This window comes from Gossypium arboreum, chromosome 13, assembly GCF_025698485.1.
Source record: "Gossypium arboreum isolate Shixiya-1 chromosome 13, ASM2569848v2, whole genome shotgun sequence".
NCBI lineage: Eukaryota > Viridiplantae > Streptophyta > Magnoliopsida > Malvales > Malvaceae > Gossypium > Gossypium arboreum.
The window spans coordinates 129205786-129225826 of NC_069082.1; the positions used below are offsets into that span (position 1 = coordinate 129205786).

Below are 20041 nucleotides of genomic sequence, written 5' to 3' on the forward strand. Positions count from 1 at the left end.
ACAAGTAGGTTGGTAGAAGTTTTTATAGCAATTCGAGCTTTGAGGAGACCGTTCGGTATAAAATTGGGAAACGAAAATTTTTATTCTGTGTACTTAGTTTGTAAGTAATTCGGGGTTCAAATAGACATTCTTATACAAAGTACTAGTAATGATTTGATAAATGTTTACTACTATAAATATCACAAGGTTTGGGTTTTAGAAGAAAAAATCTTAAACTTCTGTTGTGCACAAAAACACAATTTTTTAAATTGATATTTCAACAACTTGGACCAAAAACAAGTTTAAGCCCTAATGTAAATATTGTTGTTAAGTTCAAACCCTAAATAATAATTTAAACCTTATAAAAATAGAGGCAAAGGAATTGTCCATTAATCTAATTCGAGATTGATGCCAACTAAAAACTAAAACAAAAATTCTTGTCACTCTACGAATGGCTCAATCAACAAATTTGAGCTAACATTTAACACTCGAACTATGGTTAAGTTGATGAATCACTTGATTAACGCGATAATGATACTTTGAAAAACTTGATTAGAAAGCTTTGAAGTTCCGAATTTAAAATCTAATTTGAGGACTTATAGTTGAATTAACCCAACTATTTATTTTGAAGCTTTGACTTTTTGAGTCAATTCAATCACGTGAAAAGCACGTGCCTTTTTTTTCCGTTAACTAGGGCAAAGCTGTAAACGGTCCGACATAGATTTACATAAACAGAACTGAAACACTGTACGCTTCAAAAAAAAAAAGAAAGTCTTTGCCGCATAATTATGAACATTTCCACAAGATTTGGAGCGAAGTTACCTCTTTTAAGCAATCTTGTTCCTATCAGAGGTGCTATTTAATCCACAGTTTAATTGTTAGTCTCTTTCCCATTTTCTCTTATCTTTTTTTCCCAGTTTTCTTCTTTTGTATTAGTGACCTTTAATTGATGTTCTTCATAATTTGGAGGTTTCTTTGAATAATTGACGATGTTTTTTTATACGAAACTGTTTTTTTTTATCTTGTTTTGATTCAAATGGTTGGATTTCTTTTTATAATTTTCTGTTGCTGTTTCGTTTTAAGCTTAAGCTTAAATATGTATTGAAAGTGTTTGTTGAAATGTCTCAGAGGTGCCTAAGTTGGGGTTCTTGCCGTTTTCGCATCGAAAGAGGGGATTTCGAAGTGGGTTTTCGAAGAAAATGGCTTTGAATGTTGAAAAATTCGATGTTGGTGTCGAGAACCAGTTGGGGTTGATTCGTTCTGCAACGGAATCTAATGCTGATGAAGCCATTGAAGCTCTCAAAGCTGGGAAAGTTATTGCAGTGCCTACTGATACACTATATGGATTTGCTTGTGATGCTTGGTATCTTTCTAGTTTATCTAATTTTTTCATTGTAGTTGCTTTTTACATGTCAAAAGTATGATAGTGTGCATTTTATCGGTGTTATGTGCTTTAACTGTTCTTACTGTTCCATTGAAATCAACTAAAGGATAAAATGAAAAACGAAATCATTGATTCGAATTTTTAGCTTCTTAAGCCTGCATTTATAGTTTGTTAGTTGATCAATGGGAAGGCAGAACGCCTGTACTACTAGTCAGATTGCATTTTTCCTCTGTTATTCAAAAAATGGTCAAATTTGTCCCTGTATGTTACATTAAAGAGCAAATCGGTCCTTTCTAATAAAAAGGTCATTTATACTGTTAAAAACTGGCACAGTTGACAGAATAACTAGATAATTATACGTGGCATGCCACTAATATATAGAGACCATTTTTTAACAGTAGAAATTGATAGAAATTTTAACAAAAGGACCAATTTGCTCTTTGACGTAATGTACAAGGATTAATTTGCTCATGTTTTGAGTAAAGGGGGCAAATGCAGTCCGACTCTTAGTGCAAGGGCTTCCATGGTATTCTTAACATAGGAAGGCAAATATGCTAGGAATATAGCTAGATTGCACTTATAGCTGTTCTTAGATGTGAAAAATATGCAAAAATGTGAATTTGATTAGTGAGCTATACTTCCAAGTTTATGTGCTTTTTAGCTATTCTTAATGTTCCATTGAAATGAACAAGAATGTTGGATAAACCAAAAACGAAATCATTGATTCAAATTCTTTTAGCTTCTTAAGCCTGCATTTATAGTTTATGGTAGGGATATAGCTAGATTGCTCCATTCAATCTTATGGTTGAAAGACGGTTTTATTAATAAAAATTTCAACTGTTGTTACCAGGTGAAAACATAATGATTTGTTCATATTGTTCTCTTGAGTTATTGGAATTTATCTAAATGTTTCTTGGAGAATCGGTTCTCAATGACGTTATTATATGAAAACCGAGAAGCATTGTTCAATGATTTCCCGATATGAACTTGAAGATAGCCTTTGGTTGTCATTATGTTAGCAAGCTTTAGTTCGATTTATCTAGAGATTTATAAATTTCCTTTGACGGCATCACCCGTGCAGTTCTTCCGAAGCTGTAAATAGGATTTACGACATCAAAGGCCGCAAGCATACCAGTCCTCTTGCGATCTGTGTTGGGGATGTTTCAGACATAGAGCACTTTGCTGTCACAGACCATTTACCTCACGGCTTACTCGATTCTCTCCTGCCGGGACCAGTCACCATTGTACTAGGGAGAGGTTCGTCACCTTTTTCGTGTTTATCAGCTTAGTCTTCACACACACAACATATTTGTCGGCTAAATATGTAATTTTGATTTGCATGTGAATACTTTTTAGGTGAATCTAGCATCCTTGAGAAGTCCTTGAACCCGGGATTAGACAGTATAGGAGTGCGAGTCCCGGACTCTGACTTCATTAGGATCATTGCCCGCGGTTCCGGAAGTGCACTGGCTCTTACTAGTGCTAATCTAAGTGGGCAGCCTAGTAGTGTGAGCATTAAGGACTTCGAGAACCTTTGGGAACACTGTGCATATGTATACGAAGGTGGTGTGCTACCAGCAGGTCGTGCAGGATCGACAGTTGTTGACCTCACTAAGCCGGGAAAGTATAGGATTCTTAGACCTGGAAGGTGCGGATACCATTGAATAGAGTACTTCCATAGTTTTATTTATAATATTGAGAACTCACACATGTTCATATTTTCATTTGTATATCCAGTGCTAAGGAAGAAACTGTTGCTATCCTCGAAAATTATTCTCTTCTTGAAAAGTGCTGAGCGGTTGAAGTCCAATTTCTGTCGAACATTGTAATTTATGTCTTCTAAACATATTCTTAAGTTCTATTAGATTCCACTTGATGCAATTTCGGATTAAAATTCGAGTAGCTACCGAATAGGACAGTTTGTATAGTCATTACAAATAAGCTTGTATTACATTTTTTCCGGCATATTGTCCGGATTCCGATTATTGAACAACATGGTATGCTTTATTTACTTCACTATCCTCGGCTTAAATTGCTAAATCTTCTCATAAATCCGATATCCGATGTCGTTATCTGAATAATGGAGTTCAACATTATAACTTTGGATGCTCGATAATTGATTACCGAAGAAATCAAACCTCGGCTAGTTAGAGACTGTTCTCTAATGAACAATGCTACAATCTCATTTCAACATCGATACAAGAGAAAGGAATTTCCTTGTACATGCTATGCATACATCATGCCTTACGAGATGTGACATGGTAACTGTTATGCAAATCGAAATTAAAGAATAAAGCATCAAACCAAGAATCCGAATCCAAAATGGAACATCATGTTACTACAATCAAAAACCATTCAAAAAAATCGACACGTTTAGCATTCATCGTGTTGTAACTACTCTCTCTATAGAACCTTTACTTGGCCTAAAAGCATCGGAGCACGCCCTAGAGGTACCCCGATGCGTTCACCCAAGAGCCTGGAGCTCAAAATGACCTTAAATCAACATACCTAACATATCAAGATCCATGTGAGGCCACCCGTCGAAGCTCCGCTCATAGCTCGACATATTGAAACGGCGGGCATCGGAGGAACCCCGATCACCCGAGTAGCAACCACACACACACAAAAGACACCAACACATCATAAAACCAACATCCAAATAGACCAATAGCAACACACAATTTACACATACATAAAAATGCAAACCAATGTGAATGAATCCCTAAATATGAAACCATTTTTTTCATATTCATTTGATACTTACCAAACAGAACCAATAGCAAAACTTCAATTTTCCATTTCATTTTCTTGCTTACCAAACAGAAACACTACCAATAAAAAATTGCATTTTGAAGAGAAAAAAAAAAACCAGTCAACCCATAACTGTTAAACTCAAAAGATAAAAATATCCGAAAATTGTTCATATCCTTAAAATTCAACAAAATTTGAAATTAAAAAACAAAATTGCTCACTCCAAAGGAACATCAACATCGCCATCGTCGATTTCCTGCTGCAAATCCTTAGGGTCTTTACCATCAACGGTACACCCAACTGAAACACACGTGCCCAGAATCTCCTTAACCGTACCTTTCAAATCCTTAGCCATTGACCTTGGTCTCATTACCTTAGCGATCTCGATGACGTCGTCGAGGCTAATGTTGCCGTTGTGCTTGATGTTCTTGGTCTTCTTCCTATCCCTCTCCGGTTCCTTCAACGCCTTGATTACTAGCGCCGCCGCGGAAGGGACCACCGTGACCTTCGCCTGACGGTTCTGCACCGTGAGCTTGACGGTGATGCGGAGGCCTTTCCATTCCTTGGCCGTTTCTTTGGCGATGTCTTCACCGATCTTTTTGGGGGAAAGACCCAGCGGACCGATCTTCGGGGCTAAGGAACTAGCCGCACCGACTTCGCCGCCGGTGACGCGGACGAATACGTCGACGACTTGGGTCGGGTCGAACTTGGGCGGCATTGTCGGGCTTGCTCTTAAGAGAAAGGGGCGGCTAGGGTTCTTAAAAATGGAAACAGAGGAAGTAGAAAAAGACCGAGCTTGACAAATATTATAGGTAGGTTTTTCCAGTTTAATAAAACCCGGTTTTATTTCTTGGGCCAAGCAATTGACAAGGTTTTCGGTGATTGGGCTTATTGAAGTTTTAGTGGGAAAAGAGGTTAATTTTGTTAGACATCCCCAAACTATGTCCGAAATTTAAATTGGTCACAAACTTCAGACTTCAAAGTATCAATCAAGTCCCTCTGTCGACATATCTATTGTCTTGGAGGTTAAATGTTAGCTCATAGTTGACATGTATATCTAGTGGTGAAACGTGCTATTACGTTTTGAGATTCTATTAAATTTTTTAAAATTTTGAGGTTGGTATAATGAGGATTTTTAAAATAAGGATCTAATTATAATTTTAAAAAATAGAGGGTTTAGTTAAAAATTTTAAAACTTTTATGAAACTTAATTAATTTTTTTAAATAGAGGTCTAAGTAAAATTTCAAACTTAAAGTGCTTAATTGCAAAATTCTAAATCTTTTAAGTATTCAAGAGCCTCGTACGTTTCTTCCCTGTGTAAATCTATTATATGAATAACTAGGATTTGATGTGTTACGAAAATACAATGTAATTGAAATTTTAGTTTGTTTTTTTTTTTCCTTTTAACATGTTATATCTAAATTTTCCGAGCATTAAGTATATATTTTTTTATACAAGCAAGCAACAAGTATATGATTATTTAATTTTTTATCTAATATTTTCAATATATCCTACGTCAAATTTAAATTAACATCACCAAACTAATAAGTCGATAGAATAATCGATTAATATGATATCGAATTTAAAATTTATACATTAAATTAAAATATAATTCATAACTTGAGATATCATACTTGTTTTTGTAACATCAATGTATAAATAAACTTAATTTACCCAAATTTTATAAACAATGTCTTAAGAGTAAATAAAAATAACATGGAAGCCCTTATATTAGGAAACAAATTGCACTTTTATCTCCTTTATTCAATAAATGAGTAAATTAGTTATCATATGTTAGATTAAATAGTAAATTAGTTGTTTTTGTTAAAAAAATTCATAGGGGCGGAACTAATGGGTTGGTAGGGGCCTTAGCTCCCCTTTAGATGATGAATTTTTTAAATTTTAAATTAGTAATGGTAAAATTACACTTTAACCTTCTAAGAATGATAAAAATTTGATTTAATTGTTTAAAATTATCCATTTGATAAAGTTATATTTTGAATAATTATTATTTTAAAAATGTTATTTAAATATTATTATATAAATTAAAAGTGAATAATTAAGCTTAAGAGGGTATTTTGGTATAATAAGAATACAGATATTTATCTATATATAAAATAAAATGAATATAAAAATCCTAACCCATCTTACACGGCGTTTACTTGAAAATCTCAGGGGCTTTTATGTAATAATGTCGTTAATAATTTAATTTTAAAATTAATCCATTCGGACTATCCCATTAAGGAACCCAACCTTTTAAAAAGCATATAGAAATGAGCAGAACGCAAGGAGCAAAATCAAAATCAAAATCCCCAAAAATTAGAATTTTGCAAAGAGAAAAAATTATTTTTTTGTTTTTTGATTTTGTTTTTTTTTTTTTGGTTGAAATTTTGATGGCAAGCAACAGAAGCTATTACTCGAGATTTCTATCGAGCGATCAACAACTCCAAGCAATGTTGAGTCGAGACTCGGTGGGATTCGAGTTAGACGAGTCGGACATCTATAACCACACGGTCACGGCACGCTCCGACTCTCCCGAGTTTCGCTCCAGTCGAGTGACGAAAAAGCCGTCGACGAAGCGTGGCGGCGGGGAATCTCGTGTAGGAGGGACACCGGCGTCGCTTCCTGTTAACGTGCCGGACTGGTCTAAGATCTTGAGGGAAGAGTATAGGGGAAATAGGATAAGATCGGAGAGTAACGAAGACGACGATGACGTGGAAGGCGATGATTGGTTGGAAGGAGGTGTCAGGATTCCACCACACGAATTTTTGGCGAAGCAAATGGCGAGGACAAGGATCGCATCGTACTCACTTCATGAAGGTAGAGGAAGGACCTTGAAAGGAAGAGATCTGAGGAGGGTCCGAAATGCAATTTTCGAAAAAACCGGGTTCCAAGACTGAAATTACACCAAAAAAGAATGAGAATTTTGAATTCTCATTAGATAAATTTTCCTCGAGTTTTGTTTTAATTTTAATTTACTCCTCCTTTTGCAACTCTGATTCGATTCAAGAGATCATTTTCGTTTCGTGTAATTCTAACTTCGAGATCTTTAAGTGGTTTAGCGGAGAAATTTTAGATTCGGGTTTAATTTTCTTTGAGATTTGATTTTTTTTTTAAGAGTATAATTTGTTTTTCTTTTTTAGGGTATTTTGGTAAGAAAATGGGAAAAAATGGGTCTTTATTAATTGGCGGGCCGGCTTAGGTAATGTTGGTGGGGTGGGTAAACAGAAGAAAAGTCTTTTGTATTCTTTTTTTTTTTAGTTTGATTTGTCAAATTTTGTATTAAAAAATAATACTGTAATTCTTTTACTATATTGAATAGAAAAATATACTATGAGTCTATAGATGTAAATAATTTAGTTTTCTACAAAATATATATTAATGATTTATTTTTGCACAAATACTTCATATGAATTACTTAAAATCAAAGCTTAGATAACAATTTTAGGATAATAAATGTTAACACTAGGATTGGTTCAAATTGAATATGGATGGATCAAGATATTTGATAATTGGTTGAGACTTTGCTGAAAGCTTGTTTCGGGATCATCGAGATAAATGAGTTATTAGTTACAATTTATTTCGGGATCATATAGTTTGGAAATGAGGCATTATTGATAGAAGACAAAAGGCAATCTAACACAAATGGTCAGAGAGCTGTTAGTAAAGATTGGCATGTGAAAGTGATGTTTACTCTACTCACTGTTTACAATATAGTGTTGGTGTTAGATATAGTTCTTGTTATGGCTAAATGTATTTAGCTTCTTTATCTACCAAACAAACAAAAAAAGAGTATTTGAAGTTTAAATCTTAATATAACCATAGTTGATTTCTTAAAATAAAAGGGATAAAGTAATATTTAGTCCCTAATTTTGAACTTAAATTTTGTTTAGATATGATGACATAACATTCTAAAATTGTGTTATCTTGTCATTTTAAGTGATTATGTGACATAATTTTAAAGTGTCACATCATTACTCTTGACCGAAATCTAAATATAAGGACCTAAATGGAAAAAAAAATTATCTAGTTTCGAGATTAATATAAACAAAAAATTTTGAAAGACCAAAATGAGAAAAATTGTCAATTTTAAGGATTAAGTGTTATTTTATCCCAAATAAAACTGATTTTCATTTTTTTACTCTTCAAATTAAATTTTATTATTGTCCCTCTCAATAATACTATTTTAATAAATTAGATTTGAATTCTCTTTTCAAAAGAATAATATAATTTACCATTATAATTAATACTTAATAATGTTAGATAAAATGCTAATTCATGGAACAATTAATTTCAACAAAATTTACTGATTTTATTTTTATATAAAAATACAAATTATGGCATAAAAGCATATATATAGTTGGGCAAAATTTCTATCACATGAAACTTCATGTTTGGGTTAGGAAACAATCCAAGCTACTAAAATCTAATAAAATCTTAAATCATGTTAGGCAACATAAAAGGGAAGAGGGTAAAAGTTAACACATATTTCTTTACGTAAGGAATCGGATTGTATTTTTCCTCTGTATTTAATTAATAAATAAAATAATATTTATATGCTAGATTAGAAAGTAAACTAGTTATTTTGTTAAAAATTTCATCCATTTTTTATTCCGTTAAAAATTTCATCTATTTTTACTATTAAAATTTGGTCTGTTTACATAAATATGAAATACACATGGCACGTCATGTGTAGTTATTATATTTTTTCGTCAACCACGTTAATTTTTAACAGTAGAAATTGATGAAATTTTTAACAAAAATTACTAATTTGTTTTTTCGTCTAATTTACAATGATTAATTTGCTCTTTTTTTCATAAAATGATAAAATTACATTGGATGCCCCATTTTACTGAAAAATTGGCAAACTGGTATTTTTGTTAAAAAGTTCATTCATTTATATCATTAAAAATTAGTGTAACTATTAGAATAACTAAACAATTGCACATGACGTGCCACGTGTATTTTATGTTGACGTACATAGACTAATTTTTAATAATAAAAATTGATTAAATTTTTAACAAAACGACCATTTTACTATTTAATTTAACATATATATATTAATTTATCTATTTTAGTATATTAAATAAAATATAATTTAATTTTTAACATAAAATCTCTAATGTTTTTATCAAAATAAAATATAATTTAACTCTTAATAAACCGTATTTATACTACTTTTACCGCAATCCAAGCTATACTAAAATCATAGTAGGCAAAAAGAAAAGGCAATAATGCAAGTCTCCGTTGAGAAAGCAGCTTTTTTTCTTTATTGGCAGATTGGGAAATTATTAACCGTTAGATTTATTTTTTCTTGGTGTGGGGACAAAGATAATGATGTTTAGTTGACTTGACCATCTCTGTCGTCTAAAAACATCTTGTGGCCACTTGAGGTTTTATGGAAGCAAGTATCACAATAGAGCGAGATGGTTTTTTACTCTATTTTGATTTATTTTATTTTATTTTTATTTAAAATTTTAATCATCAATTTTAATTTAGGGATGAGTTTGGATGGGCGGTGCGTTTACTTATTATTAGTGTCAAAACATCAGTAGCAGTGAGATTAAATACTCTAACAATATTGTAACATGAGACAAAAAAGTAAATTAAACGCACCGTACAATACTTGACCACTTATCTAAACCCGCCTTAATCTCGAAATAATTTTCTCTTGATCTCATCGTGATATTTTTAATAATATTTTATAATATGTTAAAATTTATAAAATTAAACTAAACATATGTTATAAATTTAATGAATTCGAACTAATTATAAAATTAAAATATATGTTATACTTTTTATAATTGTTAAATTATAATTAAAAATAAAAATGAGGTATTTTCATAATTTATCGTACAATCAATTTTTTTTAATTTTGACCTCGGACATTTTAATAAAAAATTAATCTATCTTATTAAAAATTTTAGATTTATTCATAGAACGGGTTATTCCTTTAAGTTCGAAAGTTTGTTCAAAATTTAAAAAGACATAAGTAAAAATATTAAGTCCAAAAAATTAACTTAAGCAAAAAAATTAGGTCTGTTTAAACCATGGGCCAAACTTGAGCTTGAACATTCAAGGCTCGAGCTTGGCCAACCCATTTTTAAGCTTATAATATTCTATATTATGTTATTTTTATATATTACGTAATTTATAGTACATTAAAAATAAACTTATATTAAATATATAATATTACTCTAATTTAAACATTAAAATAATATTAAGATGGCTATATAAAAGTTTAAAAAAATAGAAATAATATATACGGACCTAAAATGAGTTTAAGTTAATTTTTTACAAATATGAACGAATTTAGGTAAAATTTTAAACCTTTATTTTGAGTTTGATCAAACTTAAGTAAACATAAAATATATTAATATCATATTTAAATTTAACTTAAATTTAATCCAACCCGACTATACTAAAAACTCGTCTTTTAAAATTAAAAAATGTATTATTAGATAGAGGCGAAACCCATGAATGTTTTTCTTTTGTTGGCGTAGACACGAACCAGTGATATTGTCCCCATCAGTGTGACGGTTTTTGGTGTTATCACAATGCTGTGTGGGTTGGGCTCAAGACAGTTGAGAAATTATTAGAACGAAAATTTTATTTAAGTATTTGCAGAGAATTGGTTAAAGCCCAATGCTGTTCGGTAAAATGACTCGAGTTTTGAATATTAAAATTTAATAGTTAAATTTTTAAATTAATTTTAGATTTTAATATGTATTAAATATTGAAATGGTTAAATTCGAGTTTAACTTAAATGATGAAAATTTCATATCATTTAAATATGATTCAACTTTCTTTTTTCCGAACGAAGGCAACAAAAATTATTAGTGAAAATTTAAATTATTATGTTTAAGTTATTGATTGAGTTAATATCGTAAGTTAACCAAATATTAACTCATTTAAAAAGTAATTAAGAAATTAATAGATATGATTATGAAAGTGTTTTTATTTTTATATTAAATAATTTTTTTAAATAACCATACACAGTCAAATTTAACATTAAAAGATGAATGGTTTCAAAGCTTTAATTTGACTATTTAAAAAAAACATATGTTTTTAAATATACTTTATACATTATCTTTTTCGGTCACAAATAATGTCTTATAATCTAATAGGTAAATTATAATGATAATCATCTAATTATCGGTAAATTTTTTATCGTTCAATTATGAAAAGTTATAAAATGATCACCTAATTATTTGATTTTGTCTTTTTTGGTCATTATCTATTAAATGGATAACAGAAAAATAATTTGATACCTTTTAAAATTGGTATAACAACGACTTTAACCTTTAATTTTCAAACATTGTGTAATTTAGTCTTTTTTCTTTTTTTTTTTTGCAGTTTTGCTTTCCTTTTGCCACCGTTTCACCTAAACAGTTAAATAAATTTATCATCAAATTTTGATTAAAAAATATACCAAAAATGGAAATCCCAATTAAAATTAACCCTCAATGTCACAAAAGAAAAAGAAAAGAAAATACCAAATTACACAATGTATAAATGCTCAGTGTTAAATTTTTAGAATCAAGACAAATTGACACAATGTGTAAATGTTAAGGATTAAAGTTGTCATTATACCAATTTTAAAAGCTACAAAGTTATCTTCCTATTAGTAATTTAACAATTAGTGACAAAAAAAACCCGTTGTGATAGTTAAGTGACTACTAATTCAATTTACCCTAGAAATAACCTAATGGACCAAGTTAAGTAACTATCAATATAGTTTACCCTAAAAATAATCTAATATATATATTTTTAATATAATGTCTAAAATTACCATAACCTCTCTCTAATCTTAAAGAAGATAAACATGTTTCAACGGACTCGAACTAACATCTTTCTACATTAATAATAATATTAATATCAAAATAAAAACAAATTATTTTGACCCACAAATTGATTCAATTGGAATGGTCCAAAACCTAGAATGTATATATGTTTTAGCAAATGTTGTTTAAAGTTGGGGTTTGGGGTCCTCCACTCTCCAATCTTTTCATCATAATTAGCAATTTATTGAAATTAACGATGCCATCTTTTTTATCCATCATGGTGGGTTAAAAAGGGAAAACTTTATATTGGTGAAAACAACAGAACATGAAAGAGTAAAAAAACATTTCAATAAGAAGTTAACAAAAAAACAAACAAAGCATGAGAGAGTGACAAACGTGGGTAAGTTTTGCTTGCATGGGACCAAATCTCCACTTCAACAACACCAAACCTTCCCAGCCAGCTATCATAAACGAGACCCTAGTGCTGACGAGTTATTTAAGATTTTTTAAAAAGTGGAATTTAATTATGGGTGAAGTTAAATTTTTTTAAGGGATCGAAAAAGAAATTAAGTTGTATATTTTTATAATAGTTAATATTTAATTTTATCGCTTTAATAGTTTATATATTTGTAAATTTTTGAATAATTAAATCAATATTTTATTGTTTTAGGGTTTAAAGTGTATTTTTTATCACTTATTAATTTATTAATTTTTAAGGGTTAAATTGAAAATTTTATTTTTGGGGCCTCCCCTAAATTCGATTTAGTAATTATTGGGTACCAACCCTCTTGGCATTGTAATACTTGATTCGAGTATATTTTTATATTTTGAAATTATACTTTCACACTTAATATATAGAAAGAACTTGAGTACAAACGAGTTCTAAGTTTGAACACATATAAACTTAACCGAGCTCTAGTTGGAATTGAAATATAAAAATTGATAAACGAATTTAATCAAGCTTGAGTATAAAAATCGATGTTCAATTGCACTCGAGTCGAATGTCAGGCGTACGCTTATCGCTATTCAAGCTTGGCTCGGCTTAATTACACTCTAATGTTACATCAGTAATTTTTTTAATTTCCTTCATTAAAAATTAATAAAGTAAAGGGGAGACTTTAATTTAATAATTTTAAATTTTTAATTATATTTTTGTTATATTTATATAGTAGTTAATATAATTTTTTACCATTGAAATATTGAAGTCAGGTTCCATCAAGATCTAATGACGTGACACTTTAAAATTATGCCACATCATTAAAATTTTATATTTTCCAAATTTGGATATCAAAATGGATTTATTGTTAAGCTTCTGTATTAAAGTAGACAAAAAAATGCAATTACCAAAATAGATCTATGTGTCAAGTTTAATAACAAAAATTACATTAGCCCTTTTAAAATCATCATATGAGAAATGTTATTTCAATAAATAAATAAGGTTAAAATATGACATAAGTCCTTATACTTTTATTTTTAGGAATTTAGTCTTTTACTCACCAGATTTCATCAAGTCCCATTGTTAATATTGTTAAATTTGTTGGTATGACACTTTGATATGAAAAAAATACTCACTTAGTAGCCATGTAACTAAAAGAGGATGTTGAATTTAACAAAATAATTTTAATAATATTAACAGTTGGAGTTGAATTTTAAAATTTGAAAAGTAGAAAGACTAAATTTTAAAATTATAAAAATACTCACTTATTAGCCATGTAACTTAAAAAGATCTGCAATGAACTTGTATTTAACAAAATAATTTTAATAATATTTCCTAAAATAAGAATACAAGGTCTAAATTCTAATATTATAAAGAGTAGAGGTACTTTTTACAAATTTTATCCATAAATAAAATAGGGAATGGAGGTATTGGACTATAAGGCCGGAGCAGAGACAGGGAAGGGTCCACATGATTGGACTGAAATGGGGCTAAGTGAAGCACTGCCCAAATTATTCCTTTCCTATGATAAAAGCAATGGCTCATGTCTAAAGGAGATACCACCCATTGTCAAATAAACCTCCCCCAAAAAAAAAAAAAATCATCACTAAAGCTAAAACTCAATTAAATATTATATTTAAAATAAAAATTTAAAATTTAATTTAATTGATTTATATAATTTTTATTTAAAAATAATAATTTAACGTGTACATTCAACTACAGTTAGAGTATTCAAGATTTAGATAATTAAAATGAAAATACTTTAAAATTTTGGTGACAAATTAAGTAATTTATCCTTAAAAATATAGGTGGAATTCAGTAAATTTTAAAGTTATACAGTGGGTGGAAATAGATTTGAATAATTATGTATGATATTGATATCACGTGTGATCAACTCCGAATAGATTCTGACGATAAAATAAAAAATTATATTTTAATCTTTTTAAATTAAAAAACATATATATATAATAAAATTGTATTTTATTCCCGTAAAGTAAAGTTTTCTAAGTGAAAGAAAAATATACCCATTTTGACTTTTGTATCGCACATAGTGAAAAAAAATATAATATATGGAAACCGAAAGGGAGAAAAAAAAGTTACAAAAGAAAGAAAAAGGAAAAAGGGAAGGATCTTATTGCATGATTTTATATGTATGTTTTTCCTTTGCAAATATTACACTACATGTCACAACTAAAAGAATTTTTGAAACCACGTGGCAGCAGATCCATGTTGAGTTTAAACTGAAAAATCGAACTTTTTACGGGTTTAACCTAACTTGATTTCGGATTTAATCGGGATTTAATATCACTGTTGATCATTAGAAAGAAAAATAGTGTGAAACTTTGACATTTATTTATTTTTATACTTTAGATTAAAATATGTTATTAGTCTATGTATTGTACATATATAATAAATTTAGTCATTATATTTTAAATTGACTGTTTTTAGTTTTTATATTTTTTAAAATTTAAGATTTTAGTACTACTACACTATATTTATTAAATTTATTAAGTTTTGTTATTTTCACGTGTTGCTCGTTAAAAAAAAATGGCAATTAACGAATCTAACAACTATCGTTTTCTGTCAAGATTAAAATTTCAAAATTTGGAAAAGAAAAGAGACTAAATTTACAGCTTTATGCATAGTGTAGGACTAATGGCATAATTTAACCAAACAAATTTAACAATTGTGACTAAAATTTGTCCGAAATTTCAAATTTCAAAAAATATATAGACTACAAATGATTGATTCGAATAAATATAAAAACTAATGCTACATTTGGTAGGAGTATTATTTTTTACACGTATTTTAGTATGTAAATTAGTAATGAACTAAATCAATTGATAATCCTGAGTCACTCGTTTAACTTATTTTTAGCAAAGAGATGAAAAACTTCACTTATTTTGGAGAGGTTTTATTTTTTACAAAATACTTTTACTTATCTTTTCAATTTCAAGTTTAAATTTGTATTAACTAAATTTTATTTCATGTCTAACTATTGAAATACATATGAAATAAATCTTTTTTTCTCATATTATTACACTATACACAGTAACTAGAGCTAATCATGGGCCGAGCTAGGTTGATGAAAAATTTTAAGTCTATTTTCTAAGTTTGGGCCTAGCTCAAAAAATGGGCAAAGAGTTCTGCACAATCCCGATTAAAAGTTAAACTTTTAAATTATTTTTATATAAAAATAAAGTTTAAAAATATAATACATCAAACACAATAAAAACATTAAAATAAATGCTTCCTAATAAATTAAAAATATATTAGAAAAATCATTATACTTAAATAACAATAAGATAGTTGCAATTTAACAAACAAATGCCTCTAAAACAATAGCAAAATTGACAATAAAATAAGAGTTATACAATATCCAAATAATAAGAACGAAATGGTAGCAAAACAACAACAAAATAGCTAATTCGGCCTGAGTCTAGCTAAAAAATCACACTCGACACTCAACTCATTTAAAAAATTGGCCTTATTTTTTGTTCAAACTCATTTTTCTGGCCTAATTTTGCCTAAACTCTCTTACTTTTCGAATCGAACTTTAAGTTTAGACGAATAACTTAACCCATGATTAGGTCTATCGGCGATGAAACGAGGATAAATATTAACATAATTTTACCTTATTTCTAAATTACCACATCCTTATCTAGCAAAATAGAATGATGATGCATGTCATACTTGAAAATGTTGGTAATGTGTGTCCAGGATGATGAAAAACATACAACATAATAATACCGACAACACCAAAGATAGTGTAATAAAAGATGGGCTTAAGAGTTTGAAAGACAAATTCCTTTGCCTTTAATTTTATGCAAATTAATAATATATATTGTTTTCGACACAACCTTATTATATATTTTGATTATATTTATTTATTTTATATAATATTTAGAACTATTATAGTCTTTCATTAACTTATAAATAGAAAGATAATACACTCGAATTTACGTCCTCTTATATTGACAACAATATTCATATTAAGCGAACTAAAACTTAAACGACTAATAAAATTTAATTTTATTACTACTTGTAATTTAAAAATTCTTAGTGAAATATACAATCATTGAATCAAAAAGATAATCTTCAGCCACATTTGAAAAACAATGTTCTTTTTACTCTCTGTATTTTACTTTTGTTACCATTGTCAAGACGTGGGTAGCACGTGATGCCAAGTTTAACTTTTATGGCATGCTAAAAAGGGGGAGAAAATTTGCCATCCTCTATACAAACATTCATATCTTTATCCTTTCCGCCACACACGTTTTTTATTTTATATATATAGTTGTTGAGTAACACCGATTCTGTCGGGAGAAGTGTTTTCTATTTTAAGTTAACGAATTTCTCTTGATGTAATTTTTATTTTTTAATTTTATTGAGAACTTGAGTGTTCAAAGACACGGAATATTTGTTGAAGAGTGCGTTTATTTTGAGCGAATGATAATTTACAAAAAAAGTTTTAAATATCGAGAGTTGATAAATCTCTCAAGGGAACGATACTTCCTCAATTGGGGATTTCGTCTCCCTAGTGACTGTCGAAAGCGTAAGTGCTTCAAGAGATGGCGAGTTCTTAAAGTGAGAATGTCTCCTTGAGACGGACTAAGCATCGCACGTGATTGAACTTGTTGCTTCTTTAGGCAACCTTTAGCACTCATGATTTATTCTAAGTTGACTGACAAAATCTCAATCAATGACAATATCGACTAATTAAGGGGGATAAATCGACTTTAAATAGACAATACTTCGAAGATTTTTTCCGCCAAAATTAACTTTCCCTTAATAATAAAAATAATAATATTTATTTATTGTTAAGCAAAATATTTATTACTAATTGAGAATTTGAAATGATTTAAATAGTGAAGTGAAACGTGTTGGTTAATTACTAGAAAATAAAAGAATAATTAAAAGGAAAAATGGAATTTTAAGGTTGCCCGAATGTCTCCTTCAGAGAATATTTGTTGTATTACAAAATAAGCCCGACCAAATTAAAGGAAATATTCCCAATAAATAATTATTTATAAAATAGTCCCTATACATAGTGATTTTTCATTTTTGGGCATGGCATGCGCATTTTCACTTTATATAATTGTTGGTCTAGTATTAAGAAACATATATTATTTAAAGTCAATGGTCCCTCCTTTTTTTTTCTTTGGTATGTATTGAATATGTATATGCATATGAAATCATCCTTCTTAGAAATCTCAACTTTGCTACTCAATCATGTACGAGTTAATTGCATTAAACATATTTAAATTATGATATTCGTGTTAAATTAGTTTTTAAAATTTAAAAATTCTAATTATATCTTTAAATTATCGAAGTTATATCAATAGGATTTTTACGTTACTACAATTGTTAATTTAACTGTTAAATGAGACATCAAGTTTAATGTGGCACAATTTAAATGATTTTTTAAAAGAAAATGTGAATATAGATAATTTCAAGATATTATTATAATATTTTAAATTTTGGGGACTAATTTAAAATGAGTATCATAGTTTGGAGATACTTGATTTGCATATACGATTAAAATATGCTCAAATTCCATGTACTTTTCAGACATTTAAATTTTAATAATTTATTTGTATTTATAGAAATTTAATCTCTATTTTTCAAATTTAAGAGAGATTATAAATACATAGATAATAGCTTCCTCTATATACCCAAATATTCTTAATTGCTGAAATTTGGAGAAAATAATCTCTTAAAAAAAAAACTTAAAAAAGCCAAAAAAGAAGGCTAAATTCATGCTAGGGATGAAATTGGCAAATTGTTTGATTGATGAGTATACACATTAAAGTTTCCATAAGAGGTTTCTAGAAATATTTGATTTGTTCTTCTTTGGAATGGCTTCAATGAGGCAATAAAGGAATCCTTAAAAGGAACCCAAAGTTGGAACCAATTGAAAATGTGTTCTTAAAGATAGAAAAAAAAAATACAAATAATTTTTGTATGAATTTTATTGAGTTAATTGCATCAAATATCTTCAAACTATAACTTTTATTTTAAATCGGTCTTTTAATTTTAGATTATTTTTAATTACATCCCTAAATTATCAAGATTACATCAATTAGGTTATTCTATTATTAAAATTATTAAAGTAATTATCAAATAACATGTCGGATTTATATAGCATAGTTTAAAATGAAATTCAAAAAAAGAAAAAGAAAAATGAATATGAATGTAATAAAAATAGATGTAGTAAAAATATTAGTTTTGAGGTTTTCAAAGCAATTATAAAAGCTTTATTATTCACATTTTCCTTTTTAGTTTTTATTGTTAAAAGTTGTGTGGTGATGTTTAGATATGTCCATGAGTTGGGTTGTGACCCCATTCAAAAAAAAAATTCAAGTGTAGACCCGTTTTTGGGTTAGCTCAGTCAACCAAAAAAGCCCATTTTATTATTGAAAAACAATGAAATCTTAAAAAAAAATTTATTTAATATTTTTAGATTTTATAATTAAATTTAAAATTTAAAAAATAACTTTATTATTTAAATTGAACTCGAGCAGAACTGGGCCAGGCCGATGTGAAAAAAATCATTGTCCAAGGCTGGCCCAACTCGGGCGGGCTACTTGGCCCTTGGATAGATCTAAATTTTTAATTTTAGATTATATCAGATACGATTTGTTGTGTCATTTTATAAATTTTAGAGATATAATTAAAATTTTATAATTTAATTATTTAATTATTATTGGACCGATAGTTTAATCGATTGAACGGAGCATTCATGGTTTGATATCTATCTAGTTTTTAAAATGTTGGGGCGAAATCAAGAGGATAGGTAAGAGTCATTGCCCCTCAAAATAAAAAAATTGTCAATTCAGCCCCTTTATAAATAATGAAATTATATAATTAGATTCATTCAAAAGTCGGTTCAAATTCTTTTATTTGAATCTGAATACAAATTAATTCTCGATCTAATAGGTCGAGTTCTAACAACACTCGATAAGATAAAACTTAAAAAAAAAAAAAAAACCTTTAAAAGGTGTAGTTTACTTGTATTAAAAGCCAAACCTAAAAGAAACAAAGAAAAATAAGATTGGTGCATGAACAACAATTATTGAACTTAAGAAATAATGTTGAACAAACATAAAAATTATTAAAAAAATAAAATAAAAAAGACAATTAGACAAATAAAAACAGAGATATTTGAACTAATCCTATCTGTAATCACTTGATATGTTGATAACCAAACACCTAACCCTACAAGACAAAGACAAAAGACAAGGATAAAGACACAGAAATCCAAAATAATTTTATATATTAAATAAAATGAAAAACACAAATTGGTAAGATTTTGCTCATTTAATCAATATATCAATTATTGGTTTAATAATTCGTATTTTACTGTTAATTTTAGTGTAAATACAGGGTTTTATTAAAGTTATCAAACCAAATTGAAAAGGGAATTTGATTATAAGTTTTTAAATATAAAATAAATTATAAAATTATTTTTAATATAAAAATAAGGGTGAGAGTTCAAAACCTTTTAATTATAAATAATATAAAATATATAAAATATTTTTATCAATCTCATATTTCTTTGGGTTAATTCCATCGACCCCTAACTATAATCCATATTCTAAATTAGTATATAAATTTCAAAATATTCTAATTCAGTACCAACATTATGCCAGTCAAGTTACTCTGTTAGCTTACCTGTTAATTTAGATCTTAATTGAAATATTGGA

At 28.6% G+C, this 20041-nt stretch overlaps 3 protein-coding genes across 4 annotated transcripts; 2 read left to right on the forward strand and 1 right to left on the reverse strand.

The window, feature by feature from the left end:
• Positions 1-689: 689 nt before the first annotated feature.
• Positions 690-3415, forward strand: LOC108486789 (uncharacterized). 2 transcript variants are annotated; one of them, XM_017791025.2, is made up of 5 exons: positions 690-831; positions 1108-1342; positions 2445-2620; positions 2720-3011; positions 3101-3415. In XM_017791025.2, exons 1-5 carry the CDS (start codon positions 768-770, stop codon positions 3156-3158), a joined length of 825 nt encoding a protein of 274 aa, XP_017646514.1. In that variant the 5' UTR covers positions 690-767; the 3' UTR covers positions 3159-3415. The 2 variants fall into 2 exon arrangements, with proteins under 2 accessions (XP_017646514.1, XP_017646515.1); XM_017791026.2 differs by having other exon boundaries at positions 691-856.
• A 795-nt stretch (positions 3416-4210) lies between these two features.
• Positions 4211-4947, reverse strand: LOC108486790 (60S ribosomal protein L12-3). The gene has a single exon (XM_017791027.2). It carries the CDS (start codon positions 4830-4832, stop codon positions 4332-4334), a length of 501 nt encoding a protein of 166 aa, XP_017646516.1. The 5' UTR covers positions 4833-4947; the 3' UTR covers positions 4211-4331.
• A 1372-nt stretch (positions 4948-6319) lies between these two features.
• On the forward strand, positions 6320-7470 carry LOC108485483 (uncharacterized). Its single transcript, XM_017789332.2, has one exon. It carries the CDS (start codon positions 6389-6391, stop codon positions 7013-7015), a length of 627 nt encoding a protein of 208 aa, XP_017644821.1. The 5' UTR covers positions 6320-6388; the 3' UTR covers positions 7016-7470.
• Positions 7471-20041: the final 12571 nt, after the last annotated feature.

Coding starts and splice junctions, on each gene's coding strand:
- LOC108486789 (XM_017791025.2), top strand. CDS start 768: ATGAACATTTCCACAAGATTTGGAGCGAAGTTACCTCTTTTAAGCAAT. Junction 1,343..2,444: donor GGATTTGCTTGTGATGCTTG/GTATCTTTCTAG, acceptor TCACCCGTGCAG/TTCTTCCGAAGCTGTAAATA. Junction 2,621..2,719: donor CACCATTGTACTAGGGAGAG/GTTCGTCACCTT, acceptor AATACTTTTTAG/GTGAATCTAGCATCCTTGAG.
- LOC108486790 (XM_017791027.2), bottom strand. CDS start 4,832: ATGCCGCCCAAGTTCGACCCGACCCAAGTCGTCGACGTATTCGTCCGC.
- LOC108485483 (XM_017789332.2), top strand. CDS start 6,389: ATGAGCAGAACGCAAGGAGCAAAATCAAAATCAAAATCCCCAAAAATT.